Genomic DNA, 18,118 nt, shown 5'->3' with positions numbered 1-18,118 from the left:
CTGTAACATTTTCTTCTGGTTGGTTGATTCCGGTACTCGCTTTGCAGTTCTAAGTGCAGCGCTCTGATGCCATAGGTCATAGTATGTGCTATATCAAAACCTATATAAATCAATGAAGAAATAATCCAATTGCAAAAGGGGACATGAGCATTTTGGATGGATATCTGCAGAATTAGCAATGGGCTGCATCAAGGATCATCCTAGCCACCAGCATCCTGTGTGACACATACCTGACTGCTTTAAGTTAATTCACTTGCATTGGTGGTACATTAGCAGTTTACGTACATACTGACTGAGAAGAGAGGCAATGGAAAAGGGTAGAAATTCATCCAACTCAGCAAGAGGGAAAAATTGAAAAATCCATTACCCTATCTTGCCAACTCTCTAATTCTCCTTTATAAGTAAAATTAAAATACAGTAATTTTAGCTGTCAGAATGATTGGGTAGTCTCACTTCTATGCCTAACCATCTACGCCAGTGTCATGACCTTTAGTTGTAGGAGGTTTCCCTAGCATAAAATTCTTAGTACTTGTACAGTTAAATTTTACGCCTTGGAAGGTCTTTATCATATACATTTCTGCCGTATTTAAATGTTCACGTTCTTCATCTGTTGGCTATCGTTCAGTGTGCGACTTAACATTCCTCTTCTGCTTCCCATCTGTTTCACTCATTTCACAGAATTTAGAAAGAGACCCCCTGGATGCTGCTCCTGTTTTACAGCCTTCAAAATGTCACCTCTTCTAATGAACTGCTCTCTGAAACCAAGGTTTTTAAACATTAGTTGCCACTTCCCAGATCACTGTTACTTTCCACACTGCCCTAAATACACAGGCAATCCATAACATGCTTGTGGGCACTGGAGGTGAGGCAAACAGAGGCTTATATAAGTTTACAAACACTGAGAAACAAAAACCATGCAAATACAAGTCTATTTCTGAAAATTTTATTTCGTGCACTAGACAGGGTCATCACCCGTGACTGAAAATGCAAAGCTATACTAAAGTTCAAAAAAGGAACCCACACCTAGGCTTCTTTCAATTATTTAGATAACTGCAGTCGAGGTGAACTAGTGGCGAGTAGTAAAGCATATCAGTTCAATACATTAGTTCAATTAATTTTGCTTCTTTATATCTGCAGTTCTAACAGCGCTCCACAGCATCAAATCCAAATGGACACTATTGGGAAGGTTTCCTAAAGCTGGGTTACAATTAACAGCCCTGATCAGGACTGTTTTTCAAACACGCACACCCCGTGGAACACATTATTTTCCTTTCCATGAGCATTATTTTCTTTACCCTTTCTGGTTACGAATGTAATCAAAAAGCAAATGTCATTAGCTTTAGCACGAGATTCTCAATCCTGTAGCAAGACCAACTTCACGTTTTCCTGTGATCAGATCCATTACGTTTAAATATTCAGTTCAAAGATGGTTATTAGTCAATAATGATAGAAGGCACTTATGTCAGGACATAAAAAAATAAATTATTGCGATGAGGACACCCGTAGAGGGCTTCATCTAGCACAAAAAGGGAGATTAGCTAGAATCTCTCATGGCACTTTTAAAGTAAGGGGCCCAACTGTTTCCAATGGAAACTATATTTAACCTATTCTTAAACTACTTTCTAAGGTACTACTGTTATTGTTTGAATAAGCAGCAGATCAGCCAAGTAGAGGGTTTGGAGCCTTTCACTTGGTCCCCGACCCTCAAGTTTGTAACATTAAATTAAAAAAATTATAAAACATTCATTGGACATTATCATTGTCCAGATGAGCAAGAGGTTATGGCTTTCAGGATTAATCTTCCTGCATCCTCCAGTCCTTGCACCTCAGCTACCCCATGCTTCACCTGCATGAATTCGGCTGAGCATCACCTCCAGATGCTCAATCCTAATTCAGTATTTTAGCCAATTACAAAAGTGTTACATTTATGTGGTAGGGCTAAAGAGCTCAAACACTAGGCATTATATTTGGCAGATCATTTAGTTAGCACTACCAAAAAATTGGCACTCCCAAGTCTGGACGGAAGATGGTTAAAAATGAAATGGCTGCGGACGGTTCTAACTGCTATAAAAGGAGGTACAGATGTGATCCCGAATGGAGCTTTTCAGCTTTCAGGGGAGTAGAGCTTGATCAGGTGCTGCAGCTCGGTGGGATAGCCAGTTACCGGGCAGCGCTGGTGGTGCTTCACATAAAAGTAGGCACAGCGGTAGCAAAAGACGTAGCCTGAGGTAGCAAGGGCGGTGTCGTTGACGCGGATTTTACGACACAGCGGGCAGACTGTCTTCAGCTTAGGCAGCAGTGGTGAGTAGGTGTCCTGAGTGTAGTGGGCCGGTGCAGGAGGTGTTGGGAGGGCTGTTAGCGACTTCAGAGTCTCCTGGTTTTCTGAAGAGTACCACCAGTCCAGGAACTGAAGGAAGAACACTCCCACTGAGAGGCCAGTTGAGATGGAAACGGCTGCTCCTCCTGCCGCCTTCTTCAAGGCCGACTGGACCCTCTGACGGAGACTGTGCAAAGAAAGAAGCATAAATGGTTAAAAAAAAGCCATCCTGCTAAGAAAACACCAGCCTGTTACATAGGTGCAGCTCATTTATATTTGAAAACAGAGTGGAGTTTTACAACAGCTGTAAGGAACAAAAAACACTATGACAATTTCGTTGGGGGGGGCACTGTTTTTCACAACTGAAATTACCCCTAAACAAACGATCTTTAAAATTAAATGCTTATGTTTAATAAAAACCCTGCAGAGCTTCTTCTCAAGACAGCGCTTAAGTGCAATAGCCACCAGCAGGCTCCATGATCCACCTCTGTGCACGCTGCCTTTGGCTCCTTCCCTCTCCCCAACCCCCGGCCCATGGTTGTGTCAAACAGCCAACACCCCCTGAGGAATTCTGCAACCATTTGAGATCTGGCCATATGGTGGCACTGTATACTTAGTACTTGTCCTTCAGTTCATCCTTCTGTGTATTTAGCAGAGGTAAAGAAGGGGATGAAGAGGAAAGAAAAGCAAAAGATGATGCGAGTGACAGCAACATAGAACGCGTCCGCCTTTATACTAACTGATGTCCAACTGTCCTGGGCAGCAACATTCAAGGGTCCAGTGTACATCCTCTGCTGTCCTTGGGACAGGGAACCTGCTCACCAAAGTACTGGTCTGTCTTTTACTCACATGCGGTGAGGAACTCCCTGGGCCTGGGATGCCCATATAACTCTTCATTCCTGTTTCAGCTGTACTGTAAGCTAGAAAGGCACCTGCCTGTTTTATCACTGCTGCTGGGTGAAATCTTTCCTGCAGGTGTTGCTTAACATAACCCCATCTCTTGCTCAGACAGGGTGGCAGAATGTTATGGGGCATCCTCCTGTACAGTCTTAAAATGGCCTATCAATAGGCGCCTTTCCCTGCCACAGGAGGCTTGTATCTGGGAAGGCAGCAGGGGTTGCTTTGTGCTACTGTGTCTGGCTCGAAATTGTTGGTTGGTAAGATAATTTCGAAGCCCAGTATCCTAACTGCAGTGTCTCAGTTCAGGCTGTGGAATTACTTGCTACTAAATCCAGGTACCAATGCACTGGGCAGACCTAATTCCTCCTCAGCAGCACTCATGTCACAAGATGTTTAATGAACTTCTTCATATATGGGCAAGCTTACAAACTCCCCGTTTTAACTCATGGTTAAACCTATCCCAGCTCAACCATCAGAGAAGGGTCTAGGCCATGCTAAAGGAGGTCTATTGGTGCTTTTAAATAAGGAATTGCAAGGTGACCATTCGTTATTAAAAATAGATTCAGTTGATCTAATGGGAGTACAATTTACATTTCATCAGGAACTTAAGTTCATTTTAATTAATGTTTATGCTCGGTCTGTCCCTCGGGGATCTGAGTCTCAGACTCTAGTCCAATGGTCTGAGTTTTTGGATACCTTGCACCCTTCGACCTTTTTAGTAATAGCAGGTGATTTGAACTGCATTTTTGAACCTTCTATTTTCAATAGCGGATTAATGGACGAAGAAGATGAATTCTGGGGAATCCCACAGCAAACGAATTATTGCTGATGTACTGGTTCTTGTGTGGCCTCCCAGCTGGCTTCTCTATGTTTAAAGTATGGACTTAGGGCTTGCAATGGGCGTATGCCTTCTGATTTAAATAAAGCGCCGACATTCAAACGAGGTATGTCCATCAGTGTAATTGACTACTTCCTAGTGGACGTTAGGCCTTTACTAAAGGATATGAAGGTGGATCCCCGGGGCGAGAGTGACCCTTTGATTCTTACCCTGCATGGGGATGTATTTAGGAGGTCACTGAATGTTCAATGTACAGTGGTCCCAACTCCACTGCTGAATAACAATCATACACTGGTTTGCTGGCCTAAGGTGTTGTCTGACCCCTAAGTGGGATTCACAAACTGTTTGTTGATAAAATGGTAGCTCATGAGGAGCACGGAGTTAATAATATTCCCATTCTTAATATCCATGAAGATAAGCTGAAGGAATTGCAGAGCTTCTTTTATAAAAAAGACTTGCTCCAAGCCTTTCGATGCTAATATGAATAACAATGAATGGTTTAATGAGGATTGTACAAAGGCTAAGTCTGTACTAAAAACTGCTATTATGATCGTCTCCTCAGGGGAGATCCAATCAGCTAGATGCATATATAAGAAGGCTATATTGCAAGCAAAAAAGACATGGGAAGATTCCATTTGGCAGAAATTGCTTGATGCAGCCAAGTCTAATAATATGATGTTTTGGGAATTACTGTCTAAAAGACAAAGAGGGGGGCAAGAGCAACATCAGGAATCATATACAACCTGAGGGTTGGTGGATTATTTCACCCAACTTTATGTTTCTCCTTGTAATTCTTCAACTTGTAATCCCCAAACTTGTGATTCAGTTTCTTCATTGCTGGCCAGTTTGAGCGATTGTCCAGATTTATTAAGTTTGGGCACTTACACCTCTGATGATTGCATCATTTTTTCCCTAGAGGAAACCATAGCTGCAATTAACTCTCTAAAATCAGGTAAAGCACCCGGCCCAGATAAGATACCAGGAGATTGTATAAATTAGAACCAATTATTTGGTCCTGGTATATAAATCTGATTTCGAATAAAATCACTGCAGGTGGTGCAATCCCGAGTACCTGGAAAGGGGCTGAAATAATCCCTATTTATAAAAAGGGTAATGCAGATTCCCCAGCAAACTATAGACCCATTAGCCTTATTTATAATTTACAGAAAATGTTTGCTAAACAGCTCCTGGAGAGGCTAATAGGTTGGGTACAAGATCATCAGGACCTTTCCTCGTTACAGGCGGGCTTTTGCCCAAAAACCAGTACGATAGATCAGGTTTTCAGGCTGGTGCTTTTACACTGGAAATTTGTAGTCCTTGCAAAGCAATAGCTATATGTTGTCTTTGTGAACCTTCGATCTGCCTTTGACTTGGTCCCAAGGGAAAAACTATGGGAAGTATTACATAGATTGGTTACCCCAATTAACATAATCCACCTCTTACAGCGGCTGCATGAAAACACATACGCGCATATGAGATGGGTCAACCAAGGAGAGTTGACAGAAAATATTACCATTCAGAGGGGAGTTTGTCAGGGTTGTGTTTTGGCCCCTATTTTATTTACCTTATGTATTAATGAGGTGGTGCAAATACTGTCCTCCTGTCAGAATGATGCTGAAAGCGCAGAAAATCCCTATCTTACTTTTTGCTGGCGATTCCCTTCTTATTTCTAAGACCCCTATGGGCCTCCAAATCCTCGACAGATTTAAATCATTTTGTACGGATTATGGGTTGGAGTTGAATGTCAGTAAAACTAAATTAATGGTGTTCAGTCCTGGTCCTTGTAGGAGATGCACTATTAACTTGGATGGGATTCCCTTAAGTAAGGTTAGATCAATAGACTACTTGGGTGTGAGGATTTCAAGTAAACTACACTGGGAGGACCAGATTAGCAAAAGTGTGGGGCTCCTCCAGAACAGAGCAGCCACTATCCTGCGCTTTTATAAAAGCTCTGTATCCAAAGCTATATCCCCAGCTATTAAAATGTATCTGGCAAAGGCGCAGGGAGCAGCCACTTATGGTGCTGAGATGTGGAGGTTTTCTAATAGCAAAAGATTATCTGTGGGTGAAAACAATTTTGCCAGGGCTTTAATTGCGTGCCCGCGCAGTACACCCCTGATCCCAATGTTTCTGGACCTCGGGTTCAAACGTATAGCTAATCTGATAGCCTTAAAACCCTTACTTTTCTGAATAAGGATTTGGACTGTCCCTGAACTTGTCATATATAGGGATTCCCTTCTTGACTTACTAAAGAGACCGAATGCAGATACTATCTCATGGTTTAGACATGTGTCTAACTGGTTCCGTATCTTGGGATTGGGAAGCTTCTGGGAGAACCCACAAAATCTGGAAAAATCCCATAAAACCATCCTGAAAACAGCTTATTGGTCCTATGTAAGAAATTATTCCATCTGTTGTAAATCATATGGTCGGCTGACCAATTTATTTACTGACTTTAAGTGGTACCCCCAGTATGAACCATATTTAGATCTTATACCCGATTTACTGGGGAAGGGCCTGTATGCTCGTTTTCGTTTTGGGAGTCCACCGCTGTTGTTCTTAATAAGAAGTTGGGACCAACTCCATTTTCTGACTTATGCCCAGCTTGTAGTGGTAGCTCAGAAACTGTAGAACATTTCATGATTTTTTGCCCTACTTATTCCATTCCCCGGTCAAAATGGATCCGTACAATTTGTCGAGACCTGGGTTTGAATCAGTGTTGTACAGCTTTAAGGATTTTAAAAAGTGATACCTCTAATCTTTTAATTCTTGCGGTTAGCAAGTTTCTTGTGGCTGCTTGGCATACACAAAGTCGTTTTCTAAATAACTCTTCTTGGAATAAATATCAGGCAGACAAGTATTTTATAGCTATGAAGTCTAAGGTTGTATTTTATTAGTTTTACTTCTTTTATATTCTTGTATATGTTTTAAATTCTGAATTCCAATTGTATTATGATGCTTTGGTGGTTATGTTGACCGAATAAAGCTTGTTGTTGATGATGAACTCATGGTTTTTCAATCTTGGAAATAGCCGTCAGGGAGGCCATTGAGGTCATTTACAAGCCTGACTTGAGCCTGCGAACTCGGGTGAAAAGTTTCCAAGCCCTCCATTTAAGTGTCTCTATTACAGATAGTTCTGAATATGTGACATGTGCTCAGAGTGGACTTTGGGTCAGCCCCTTGCTTGTGATTGGATGATGGTGTTGTCTGTCTCAGTAGTCTGCTTTTGATTCAATCTTTCCTCTCTAATGCCTGTGTTTGTCTTGCACAGTAGCATTTTGGGATAGCCATCGCGGTTTTCTGATCAGATATATTGTGGCCTTCCACTGCATAGGGACTCTTTCATTCCAAGTTGAGGTCTCCTCTCAACAGGGGCAGTTTCTTTTCAAGAGCAGGGGAGCATCACCTCCCTACTCGTGCCCTAAGGTAACTATAACTCGCTCCCTCGTCATGCACAGTTTTTTCATCACAACTTTTACTGCAAATACTACATTGATATTATCAACGATGTTATCAAAGATGTCATGAGTGCCGTAATTTGTGGGGACATTGGTAGTGCATGGCGAGGGTGTGAGTTATAGTTTCCTTTGGGCATGAGTTATAGTAACTTGAGGTAACTAACTATAACTGGTGAATTTCTATAGTTGTGTATGTTTAAAATTTGAGCCTAACTATAATGTCCCCGTACCTTTGGTTTTTAAGAATTTCCGTGTTTTAAAAAAAATTCTATTTCCTTACTATGAAGTCCCTGTAACCTTTGTTTTTTGCAGTGAATTTCAATGTTTTTTTAAAAAGTTATAGCAATTTTCATTACTATATGTTAATCCAACTACACTTTGGCAGTTGGCCACAGGCAATGGCCAGGCCATGAGGCCAACCCCGTATAAGCACCCATCCTTGCACCGTGCACAGACTTCACCCGTGCGCAGGGGAGGTTGTCCGCAAGACCTGGCCTGCAACCAGACCCTGGGGTCGCCAACACCACCTAGCTACCCAACCCTATGCTGGGAGTTGGCCATGGCCTCTCTGGGCGTGAGAATAGGTGTGAGAGGGTGTATCTGGGGGTGAGAGTAGCTGCAAGATTGTCTGTCTGGGTGTGAGAGAGCATACATCAGTGTTTTAGTGGGCGCATCAGAGTGTGTGCGGGTCATTGAGTGGGTGCATGAGGGTGTCAGTCCGTCTGTGAGTAGGTGTATGACAGTCTGAGTGGGCCTGTGAGTGGGTGCGTAACTGTCTGAGTGAGTGTGTGTGGGGGAGAAACACAGAGAGAGAAAGAGAAAAAGAGTGAGAGAAAGAGAAACTTTTTTTAGGCTTTCATGTATGATATAGTTAGAATGAGATATTTCTGCAAAAACAATTAAAAACTGTATTTGTAATTTATTAAAAGTAAAGTCACCTTTCACATGACCCCTAAACATTTTTACTTTATAAAAATAAAATAAAACAGGGAAACAAGTCCAGCTGGACTCGAACCCTGAAAGCTCATTGTGAAGGTCTGTGACCCTCACACTGAACTATTCTGTATTTTTTTTGTATTTTTTTCCCAGCCCTTTATGGACTATCTGGGGCCATGAAGGAGCCCTCAAGGGCTCAGACACGGTCCCAACATGTATTTTTTTTTTTTTACTTAACAAAATGTCCTTTACAGGCTATCTGGCCTTAAGGCCTCCCCCACGGTGCCACTGCTTCAGCAAGCAAGGAGCTGCTTTAACAGCAGCTCCGCGCTTGCTGAAGAAAATCTGTGTGCAGGGAACAGAGATGAAAGGGCTACTTTCAGACACCGTGACCTGCTTGACAGGCCCTGCTGTCTTAATCCAGAATGTTTGCTGTGGCTTAGCTGCAGCCCCCCCTCCATCACTGAAGAAGCCCCAGGGAGGTGGTGGTTCCCAGGGCTTAGGGATTAAAAACAAAACAACAACAAAAAAAAAACTTTACATTATTTAGTATTAGCCCCGGGGAGGTGGTGATCCCCAGGGCTGCTTGGGGGTGGGGCCACGCGCTCCGGCACCCAATTTCTAAAATGCCCTGGGTGGTGTGGTCCCCGGGACCGCATGGGGGGAGGGTTGGAGGCAGGGAGGGGTGAGCGTCCCCCCGCACCTAACTTGTTAAATGCCCCAGTAGGGGTGGTGGTCCCAGCAAGGGGGCCTGTGCGGGAGGGGGGTTTGACAGGGGTTGAGGGAGGTGGTGGTTCCCAGGGCTGTGGGGGGCTAGAACACCCCCCTGGACCTGGCCCACCCAGGGTCTTATTTACAAACAAGCACGGGAGCCAATGCTTGGGTTTCATTTTTTTTTTTTTTTGCTACGGTTTTGCGACCCTGTCTATAGGACTCACAAAAAAGAGGATCGTTACTCGGTTTAAGCAGAAGGGTGATGATCGCCTCACGCAGCGTTACAGGGAAAACCACCAGCATCCAATCCCTCCCTATACACCGATACGTGGCGTGGAGCCAATATGTTTTTATATGTCTTATAGAACATTCCAGTGAACCCATCGAGTCCCAGACCACGCGCCCCTCCAAAGAATCTATTACCTGTATGACCTTCTCCATTGTAAACGTCTCGCTAAGGAATTGCTGCTAGGCAGTAATCAACCACACCATTGCTATGTCATCTAAATATTTGTGTAATGCAGGGCATGGTGGTGTTGGGTGGGCCGTGTAAAGGCGTGAGAAGTATGTGAAAAATTCAGACTGGACTTCTGCAGTACCAATGGCACGGCTACCGTCCGGTCTCCTGATTTCAAGTGTGTATGCCGCTGAGTATGCTTGACGGTTGAGTCTTGCCAGTGTCCTCCCCGGCCTTTAACCCTCCACATATTTACGTGCCTTATTGTATTTGCCCTATCTTTCTGCAAGTTCGTTGAATACGACCAGTAGTATTTTACGCCAGTGTAATTGGGACTCAACGGCCAATACCACGGGCACCCAGTCAAGATCTGGGAGCTGCACTTCAACCCATGCAAGGCTATGGCAGATGTCGCGCAACACCCCAGAGCGTTTAGATATGCAAATGCCCCTGATGTATGCCTTGAACGCATCCCACAATACCTGGTCTGGTGTGCTGGACAGCGGGTGTAAAGTCAGGGAAGAGGAACACAACAGCACTCTGATAATGTGAAGGGTCCCTTTCCCAGGCGGAGGGCGGTGTCATGGTCCCTATAATTTAGTAGACATGCGATGATGAGGTTGGCAGGTGCTCAAGGGGTGGGCCGCGGCCCCAAACGTGGAGGTGAAGCTCTGGCGGCCCAGCAGCTCCACCAGTAGGTCCTCAACAAACAGGTCCAACCGGACAGTATTAGTGGATTCAACTATTCCAGAAATGCGCAGGTTGTTGCTGTTCCCCCTTGCTTCCAAGTCCTCATTTTTCACAGCTACTGTTTTTAACCTGCCCTCCACTTTCTCAAGGCGCTTAAGAAGCTTTGCTGTTCCGTCTTCTAGTGTAGAGATGCGGCCCTCCACCCCCTCCAAGCGGGTCTGCTGTTTATCCAGCGTGCACCCCATACTGTCAAGCCTGGCAGTCAAGGAATCAAATCTAGTATCAATGCCACTGAACCCAGCGTGAAGTTCTGCCATTATGTCCTCTGTACCCACTGAATGCTCCCATGGGGGGGGCCCCGGCAGCGCCGCCCTCACGCCCAAGGTGCTCAGCGGCGCTTGTTTTTCAAATGGCAACATTCGCTGTTTCAGGTCACCACGGCCCATGTCAAAGAGGAGACGAGGACCACAGATCACCACCAGTGCTGTACTAGTGCAGCGGGCACCCCCAAACTGGCACAGCGCCACTCCGGAGCGGGTCAAGAAGCTATTGTTTAAATGGGGATTCGCAGCGAAACAGTTATGTGGGCGCACCACCACAGTGCAGGCAGGGCATCGACAGTACTGCCACTGGGCAAGAACCCATAGAAGTATGCACCCCACAGTGCCCCAGATACCTGGTATGTCAAGGCGGTCACCTCACCGTGGAAGGTCGCATACCACGTGTATCAACCAAGCGACAATGAAAGCATTAGGGTGACCTCTCCACTGCGATCGTTAAATGTATTTCCGGCAGCCACAATTACGCAGCGTGCATGCGGGGCACAGGGCCTGTGGCTTCAGTTGCTCACTGCATCTTTAAAATGTCCCTCGTGGATCGGGAGGGGGCCGCGGCCTACCACAGAAGGCCACAAGTACAGCTGATGTCGTTATTGGGGCCCAGCTAGGCCACACAGCCCGGGGGCTCCTCTCCTCAACTCCAGGAGGCTCCAGCGCTCCTCCAGGGGCGGGTGGGGAGTGAGAGAGGGGATCCAGCAGCAAATAGTCATGGGCAGTACCGCGCAGCCCGGCCGGCTGCATGCCTCAGACTCACCTGAAGCCCCTGTCGCCACAGGGCATCGTAGGCATGCGAGCCAGGTGAGAGCCGGCTGCAACCAGTGCGGCGACCGTGCGCTCACTAATGGAACCAACCGTGCCCCCCACCACCACTGTCTGCCAGAGGCACTCTGCTACCATTCCTGCTGCTCATGTGCTCCGTTTCGGCAGCCAATTCTGGTCAAAAGTCTGGGAGCCATCTGAAGAGCTTCACAGCAGAGCAGCCATCACGGATGTCGGCCTGGCCATGCCCCCGATATTCCAGAGTCCTCTCCACTACAGAGCTCTGCAGAGGGAGAAGATTCATCATCTCTGTCAAGGCTTATCGTACACAGACAAAATCAGTCTATCATCAGAGGCCTGTACAGAGTTGTACTGGTGGCTGGAACACATTGATGCCTGAATGGAAGAGCCGTCTTTGGGCCTCAACCACATTGGTGAAGTGGAAAATTGTCACTGCACATAAATTGCCTAGATCTCCTACTGGGTTCGTCCACTATCATGGCCCTGTCTGCTCAGAAGGCAGATTGCTGCATTCTTCTATGGATGGACAATCTATCTGCAATTCGTTACATCAAACAAACTAGAAGGACCCAGGCCGAGAAGCTTGACTGAGATAGCAAAATACTTTTGGCATTTCTGATAATTACAACACTTTTCAGTGACAGTAGAGTACCTCCCAGGACAGAGAAATGTGGTAGCAGACAGCCACCCTCATTATTTGAGAGAGACCAGCAACTGGAAACTGCACTGTCATTTTTTCCAACGTCTGATGAACAAATGTTCATGAGGAGTGGCCTCGCAGGAGAACAGACAATAGCACTTGATCCTTGTGACTCCAGTTTGGAGAGCTCAACCATGGCTACTGGTGCTTATAGTAATGTCTTGGGAGGCACTAGTGATAATTCCTCAAGGTCTTGAGATTCTGACGGACTTATGGGCGAGTTCCATTTTGTAGTATTGGCAGGATAACTACACCTCATGGCTTGGAAAATTTTAAGGGTCATTGTCAAATGCTAGGAATTTCGGAACAAACTGTATAATATAAAGCAAGCATGATCCACCCATAAGAGATATTCTTCTTCCTGGAATGGATCGGTACTTTGGTGCAACAATTAAGGGCCTGACTTACAGGTCAGCAAATCATTTTTGATCAGCTATTTCTGCAGGTCATTGGTTTGTGGAGTGGAAACCTGTTAGAGAGGTTGGTTTGGTGAGTAGGATCAGACCGTCTAATGCCCCACTGCTAGGTGTGCTGTGCTTTAGAATGTAAGTGTTGTGCTGAAATCTCTGGAAAGATAGACTGATAACTATGATGTGTCTCAGAAGCAACTTTCAACAAAATTGACAAGGCTACTGTGCCCTATATCATACAGGTGAATTTCCAAAATAAAAGCTTTGGATTTAACAGGCAGAGAATTTTTGCATGTAAATTTTCCTTTCATTAGTACCAGACAAAGACACATTGAAAATCAATTTCCCATCCCTGTTTCCTGATACTCCTAGGTCATGTGTAGTTTGTTGCCTTAAATCCTATGGAGACTGTACCAGAGATGTTAGATTGAATGGTACGTATCAGTTGCTACTTGCAATCCAAGAACCGCATCAACCAAGGACAGTGGCTATGTGTTCCAGGTGGATAAAATGGCTTATGGGAGAAGCTGGAATTCATGCAGCCTCCTTTGGGCCTCATTCCAAGAGGGGAGCCCTACCTTTCAATTCATATATGGTTTGTGGTCTAGTTGGAGTATATCAGGAAGGACACAGCAAGTTTTAGGATTTTATTTTCAAATTGTTTTATTTCAACACCATTGTAGCTTCTGTGGTGGTGAGCTGGCTTTGAACAAGCTTAATTTGAAGCCTCAGGTGCTGATACATAATACAATATTATCTAACTAACACAAAGGTACAGAGACAAGGATTAATCCACCCTCAACTAGAGATTATTTCTTGGTATTATCTTTTTATTTTATTTATTTTATTTTAAGAGTTTTCTATAGCGCTAGCAAGACCGAGAGGGCAACAGAGCGCTTTACAACAGAATAGAAAATAAACATAAGAAACACATATGAGTCAAGAGTCACATTGCAGAATGAAGATACATAGGGGTTCTCATGAATAGAAGGGTGGCGATTCGAGGATGGGGGGTGGTGAGTGAGAGACCCTTATTGATGTGAGGGTTGGTTTAGGAGGAATTCTTTCAGCAGCTTCTTGAAGGTCATATGGGAAGGGTTAGATCTGATGTGAATGGGTAAGGAGTTCCGTATTCTCGGAGCGTTGTTTGAGAAGGAGCATGACCGAGTTTTTTGCTTGTTAGGTTTCGGTAGGAGGAGGAGGAGTGAGTTTGTGCTTCTCAGAGATCTGGTTTGACCAGCTTTTACTAGCTTGTTAGCGAGGTATTCAGGTTTCCCAGTGTGAAGGGCTTTGTGTGTTAGGCAGGCAGTGCGGAACAGGCAACGGGCCTCAGTCAGGAGCTATTTAAGACTCCTCAAGGCTGGGGAGATGTGGTCAAATTTTTTAATTCCAGTTACTAGTCTATCAGCTGCATGAAGAGTGGACCTCATAGGGGCGAGTTGGGATTTGGCCGTGCCAATGAGGATGGAGATCCCATAGTCTAGTCTTGAGACTGCCAGTGCTTGAGTGGCCTGTTTGAGGTCATCCTGGGGAATTAAGGATTTGATTTTGTGAAGAAGTTTAAGGCTGAGGAAGGCATTATTAGCGTTTGTCTTGATGTGGTCCTGCATGGTCAGGTTGGAGTCCAGAGAAATTCCCATGGATTTGACCGTGGTAGACGGGGAGAGAGTGCATTTGAGTGCGTCAATAGATTTTAGCCATTCTTGCAGTTGAGGAAGCTGGTTGGATTTCGAGAGGAGGAGTATTTCCGTCTTGTCGTGATTGAGTTTGAGATGGTTATGTGAGAGCCAACATAGGGCTTCTTTAAGGGTATTGTTCAGACGGTGGATGTCTTCTAAGGTGGATAGTCCAATATAGAGTTACGTTACATCAGCATAGAGGTGGACGGGGATATTGGCTCGAGTGAGGATAGTGGTAAGTGGGTCCATGTAGATGTTGAAGAGAGTTGGAGAGAGGACATTTGTGAAGTTCAACTGTAATGGTAATTTATTCTGTTTTATAATGATATTCTGTTGCTTGAATTTCCCACTCATTGGTTTATTTTATGATGATTATGTAGTCGGTATGGATTTTACCTCTGGTGCCTTCTGTTTCAGGGAATCAACAAAAACAGTAAACTACATTTATCATGATGCAATGGGGCTGATCATTTGCTGGGATGTTAGGCAGGTGTGCTCCAAACTGTTTGTGACTTTAAAAGGGCTCCCTTGAGCCACTGGGCTGACGAGTTCTGGAGCAGGCACCAGCATGCCAGTGAAGAGGTATTGAAACCGGATGATTAATGGCAGCATTTCCAGCACTCCGCAAAAGTGCTTTATTTGTTCTCTGCTGAAGAAGGGATTAACCCAGAAACACATATATGTGTCCAGAGATGCACAGCAAAGGCTGCACCTATTTAGAGGTGAAATATTTAAAATTAACGGAGTTCGATTTTTTGAGGAAACTACATTTATCATGATGCAATGGGGCTGATCATTTGCTGGGATGTTAGGCAGGTGTGCTCCAAACTGTTTGTGACTTTAAAAAGGCTCCCTTGAGCCACTGGGCTGACGAGCTCTGGAGCAGGCACCAGCATGCCAGTGAAGAGGTATTGAAACCGGATGATTAATGGCAGCATTTCCAGCACCCCGCAAAAGTGCTTTATTTGTTCTCTACTGAAGAAGGGATTAACCCAGAAACACATATATGTGTCCAGAGATGCACAGCAAAGGCTGCACCTATTTAGAGGTGAAATATTTAAAATTAACGGAGTTCGATTTTTTGAGGAAACTACATTTATCATGATGCAATGGGGCTGATCATTTGCTGGGATGTTAGGTAGGTGTGCTCCAAACTGTTTGTGACTTTAAAAAGGCTCCCTTGAGCCACTGGGCTGACGAGCTCTGGAGCAGGCACCAGCATGCCAGTGAAGAGGTATTGAAACCGGATGATTAATGGCAGCATTTCCAGCACCCCGCAAAAGTGCTTTATTTGTTCTCTGCTGAAGAAGGGATTAACCGAGAAACACATATATGTGTCCAGAGATGCACAGCAAAGGCTGCACCTATTTAGAGGTGAAATATTTAAAATTAACGGAGTTCGATTTTTTGAGGAAACTACATTTATCATGATGCAATGGGGCTGATCATTTGCTGGGATGTTCGGCAGGTGTGCTCCAAACTGTTTGTGAATCAACAAAAACAAGACTGAAATTCTGGGAAGTTAGGAACTGTAGATGCTTTGGACGATTTATTAGACACACTGAAGATGTGAGTTCTACTGGACGTATAAAAATTCAAGAGACACTGCAAAGAAAGACAGTCAAGATGGTGCAGAGGCTATTTGGATATATGGAGGATGTTTGATGGACTTCTTGTAGCTGTTTTCCCTAGTTTCATGGGATTTGTAGTTTTTATTATTGATTGCTTATTAGCTGCTGTGAAATTAAGAGTAAAGAAAGAGAAACATAATCCTCGCCTCCGTGCCCTTAACAGAATTGAAAACTTGTGACGCACAACCTAGAAATTCTTAAAATTAGAACCCTCTTCTTTTCTAAAAGAGTTATGTTCCAGTAAGAAGGACATGGCACTTCTGAATGCTCGAAGGTGCCCCAATGGGAGAGGTATTTTGGGGCTGTAAAGGGTGCTACAGTGTGGTGCCAATGTCCTTGGCATATTGTTTTAGGTCAAGGACAAGTCTTCATGTGTATTTTGTGAACTGAACAGGAACTCCCTACAGTACAAACCCTTTGGCTGCCAGTTTACAATATGGATCTCTGAAAGAGGACTGTCTGCAAGTAAGGCAAGATTTGTATCCAAATGTACAAACCGTTCAAAGATCCACAGATACTGCATTAATGCAACACTTTTACTATTAGGTGGAGCGCACAAAAAAAAAAAATGCTGTGAGCTTATTATTTGAGGCTACTTATAATGCTCACAGAATGCAAATACATACAGAAACCTAAAAGAAAGACTTGCAACAGTTTAAAAAAACACATTTAAAAAAAAAATGTTTTGCTTAACTACTGTGGGAACTTACATATCATTTCACTGAGGCACCATTTAGCAAAATGTGTTTGGCGCATGCCAAGACGTAAAATATATGAAAACAAAAAAAAATACAGTTTGGAGAATTCGTTTAAATTATGAGCAACATAAAAATAGTCATAAAAGTGCACCCGCAGTTATCTATTCCGACACTGGTGCAGAATTATGACTTTTGTGAATTCCAAAGAGTTTATAGAAGCAGGTCTGGATATCGTACTTCTAGCATACCTTTGTGAATGTTATTTTCGCTTGAGTAAATATACATCATGTACTTGCTCATGTTTCGTAGGGCTGACAAAGCACCATTGCAAACAACACAAATGGAAAATTAGCTAGGACAAAGTATACAAGAGCACATTCAAATCTGCCCTGAGACGCTACCACCAGTTGATTCAGACCACCAAACGCTTGGCAGAATGCATTGATTTCTGCACAAATAGAAGCAATAAAATATTTGCCATTGTGAAGAGTTTCACCTCAATCACCCCCCTTGCAGGACCTCTGTAACAATCAGGGGTGGGCAGAACTTGCAGAAGTTGAGTCTGCGGAGTTACACAAAAACTCTGCGAGATTCAGTGGAGTTCTGTCTATGGGAGGAAAGAGGAATGTTGTCCTGCTCGCACTGTGATTTAGCGCTGGGAGCACGTTCCATGCAACAACAAAAAATCTGCGCGAACTGTATCACAGTGTGTTAGAGAGTGCAACCTTCTGACCTCGAACCGTCATGGCTGCCTGTGTTAGAAAAAGGTCTGCCACATAGTGGATTTTGGCTGGAATGCAGTGTTATAAGAGTAACGTGCAGTTGCCAAAATTTCGCCAATTCTACCGGCGTACAGAATTCTTCACCCACCTCCTAGTTAAAATCTCTACATTTTTCAGTAACAAAATCACCACTATTTAGAAACACTTCAACCTGCAACAGGACCTGAAAGACCTCACTAAACCCCTCCCCAATCCCATACAAAGAACCAATGCTAACCACATGGCCATCATCACCCCAGAACAAACTGCTGCTACCGTGAAGTCCATTCACTCAGAAACCCCATTGGACCCCCACCACGCTTACTCCAGAGGACTGCAAGCCACGAGCACTATGCTCACGCCTGCTCTTAACAGCTCCACCTCTCATGTAACTGTCTTGCCATTGCTGAAAATACTCCCCGCAGACCCTGCAACATTCAACAACTACAGATTGATCTTCCTGCTACCATTTCTGGCCAAGGTCTTAGAGAAAATTATCTACAGGCGCCTCACTAAATACCTAAATGACCACCAACTTCTCCAACCCACTCAGTCAGCCTGGAACCATACACCTCGGATGCCCACAACCTCATCTGTGGAGTTCCGCAAGGCATCCACCCGAGCACGACTCTCTTCAATGCATACATGATCCCTCTAGTCAGCATAATTTGCTCTCACAACATCAATGTCCTCTCCTATGCTGACGACACTCAACTCATTCTCTCCCTCATGGACAAGACGTTTACTACCAGGAATCAGTTCAATGCCTGCATAACTGAAATTACTTCTGAAAGAAGAGCAAAGGTGTGAA

The 18,118-nt window shown here is 44.4% G+C and overlaps 1 protein-coding gene across 3 annotated transcripts in view; it reads right to left on the bottom strand.

The window, feature by feature from the left end:
* Positions 1-927: 927 nt before the first annotated feature.
* The window catches only part of PEX12 (peroxisomal biogenesis factor 12), a 46,844-nt gene continuing 29,653 nt past the window's right edge, over positions 928-18,118 (bottom strand). For all 3 annotated transcript variants that reach the window (XM_069226746.1, XM_069226747.1, XM_069226748.1), the window contains exon 4: positions 928-2,504. In XM_069226746.1, coding sequence (XP_069082847.1) covers positions 2,105-2,504 — 400 coding nt within the window. In that variant the 3' untranslated portion in view covers positions 928-2,104. The remainder of the gene's footprint in view (positions 2,505-18,118) is intronic.

This window comes from Pleurodeles waltl, chromosome 3_2 (genome assembly GCF_031143425.1).
Source record: "Pleurodeles waltl isolate 20211129_DDA chromosome 3_2, aPleWal1.hap1.20221129, whole genome shotgun sequence".
NCBI classification, from domain to species: Eukaryota; Metazoa; Chordata; class Amphibia; order Caudata; family Salamandridae; genus Pleurodeles; species Pleurodeles waltl.
The sequence above is the reverse complement of the archived record's forward strand: the minus strand, read 5'-3'. Positions and strand labels throughout refer to the sequence as shown.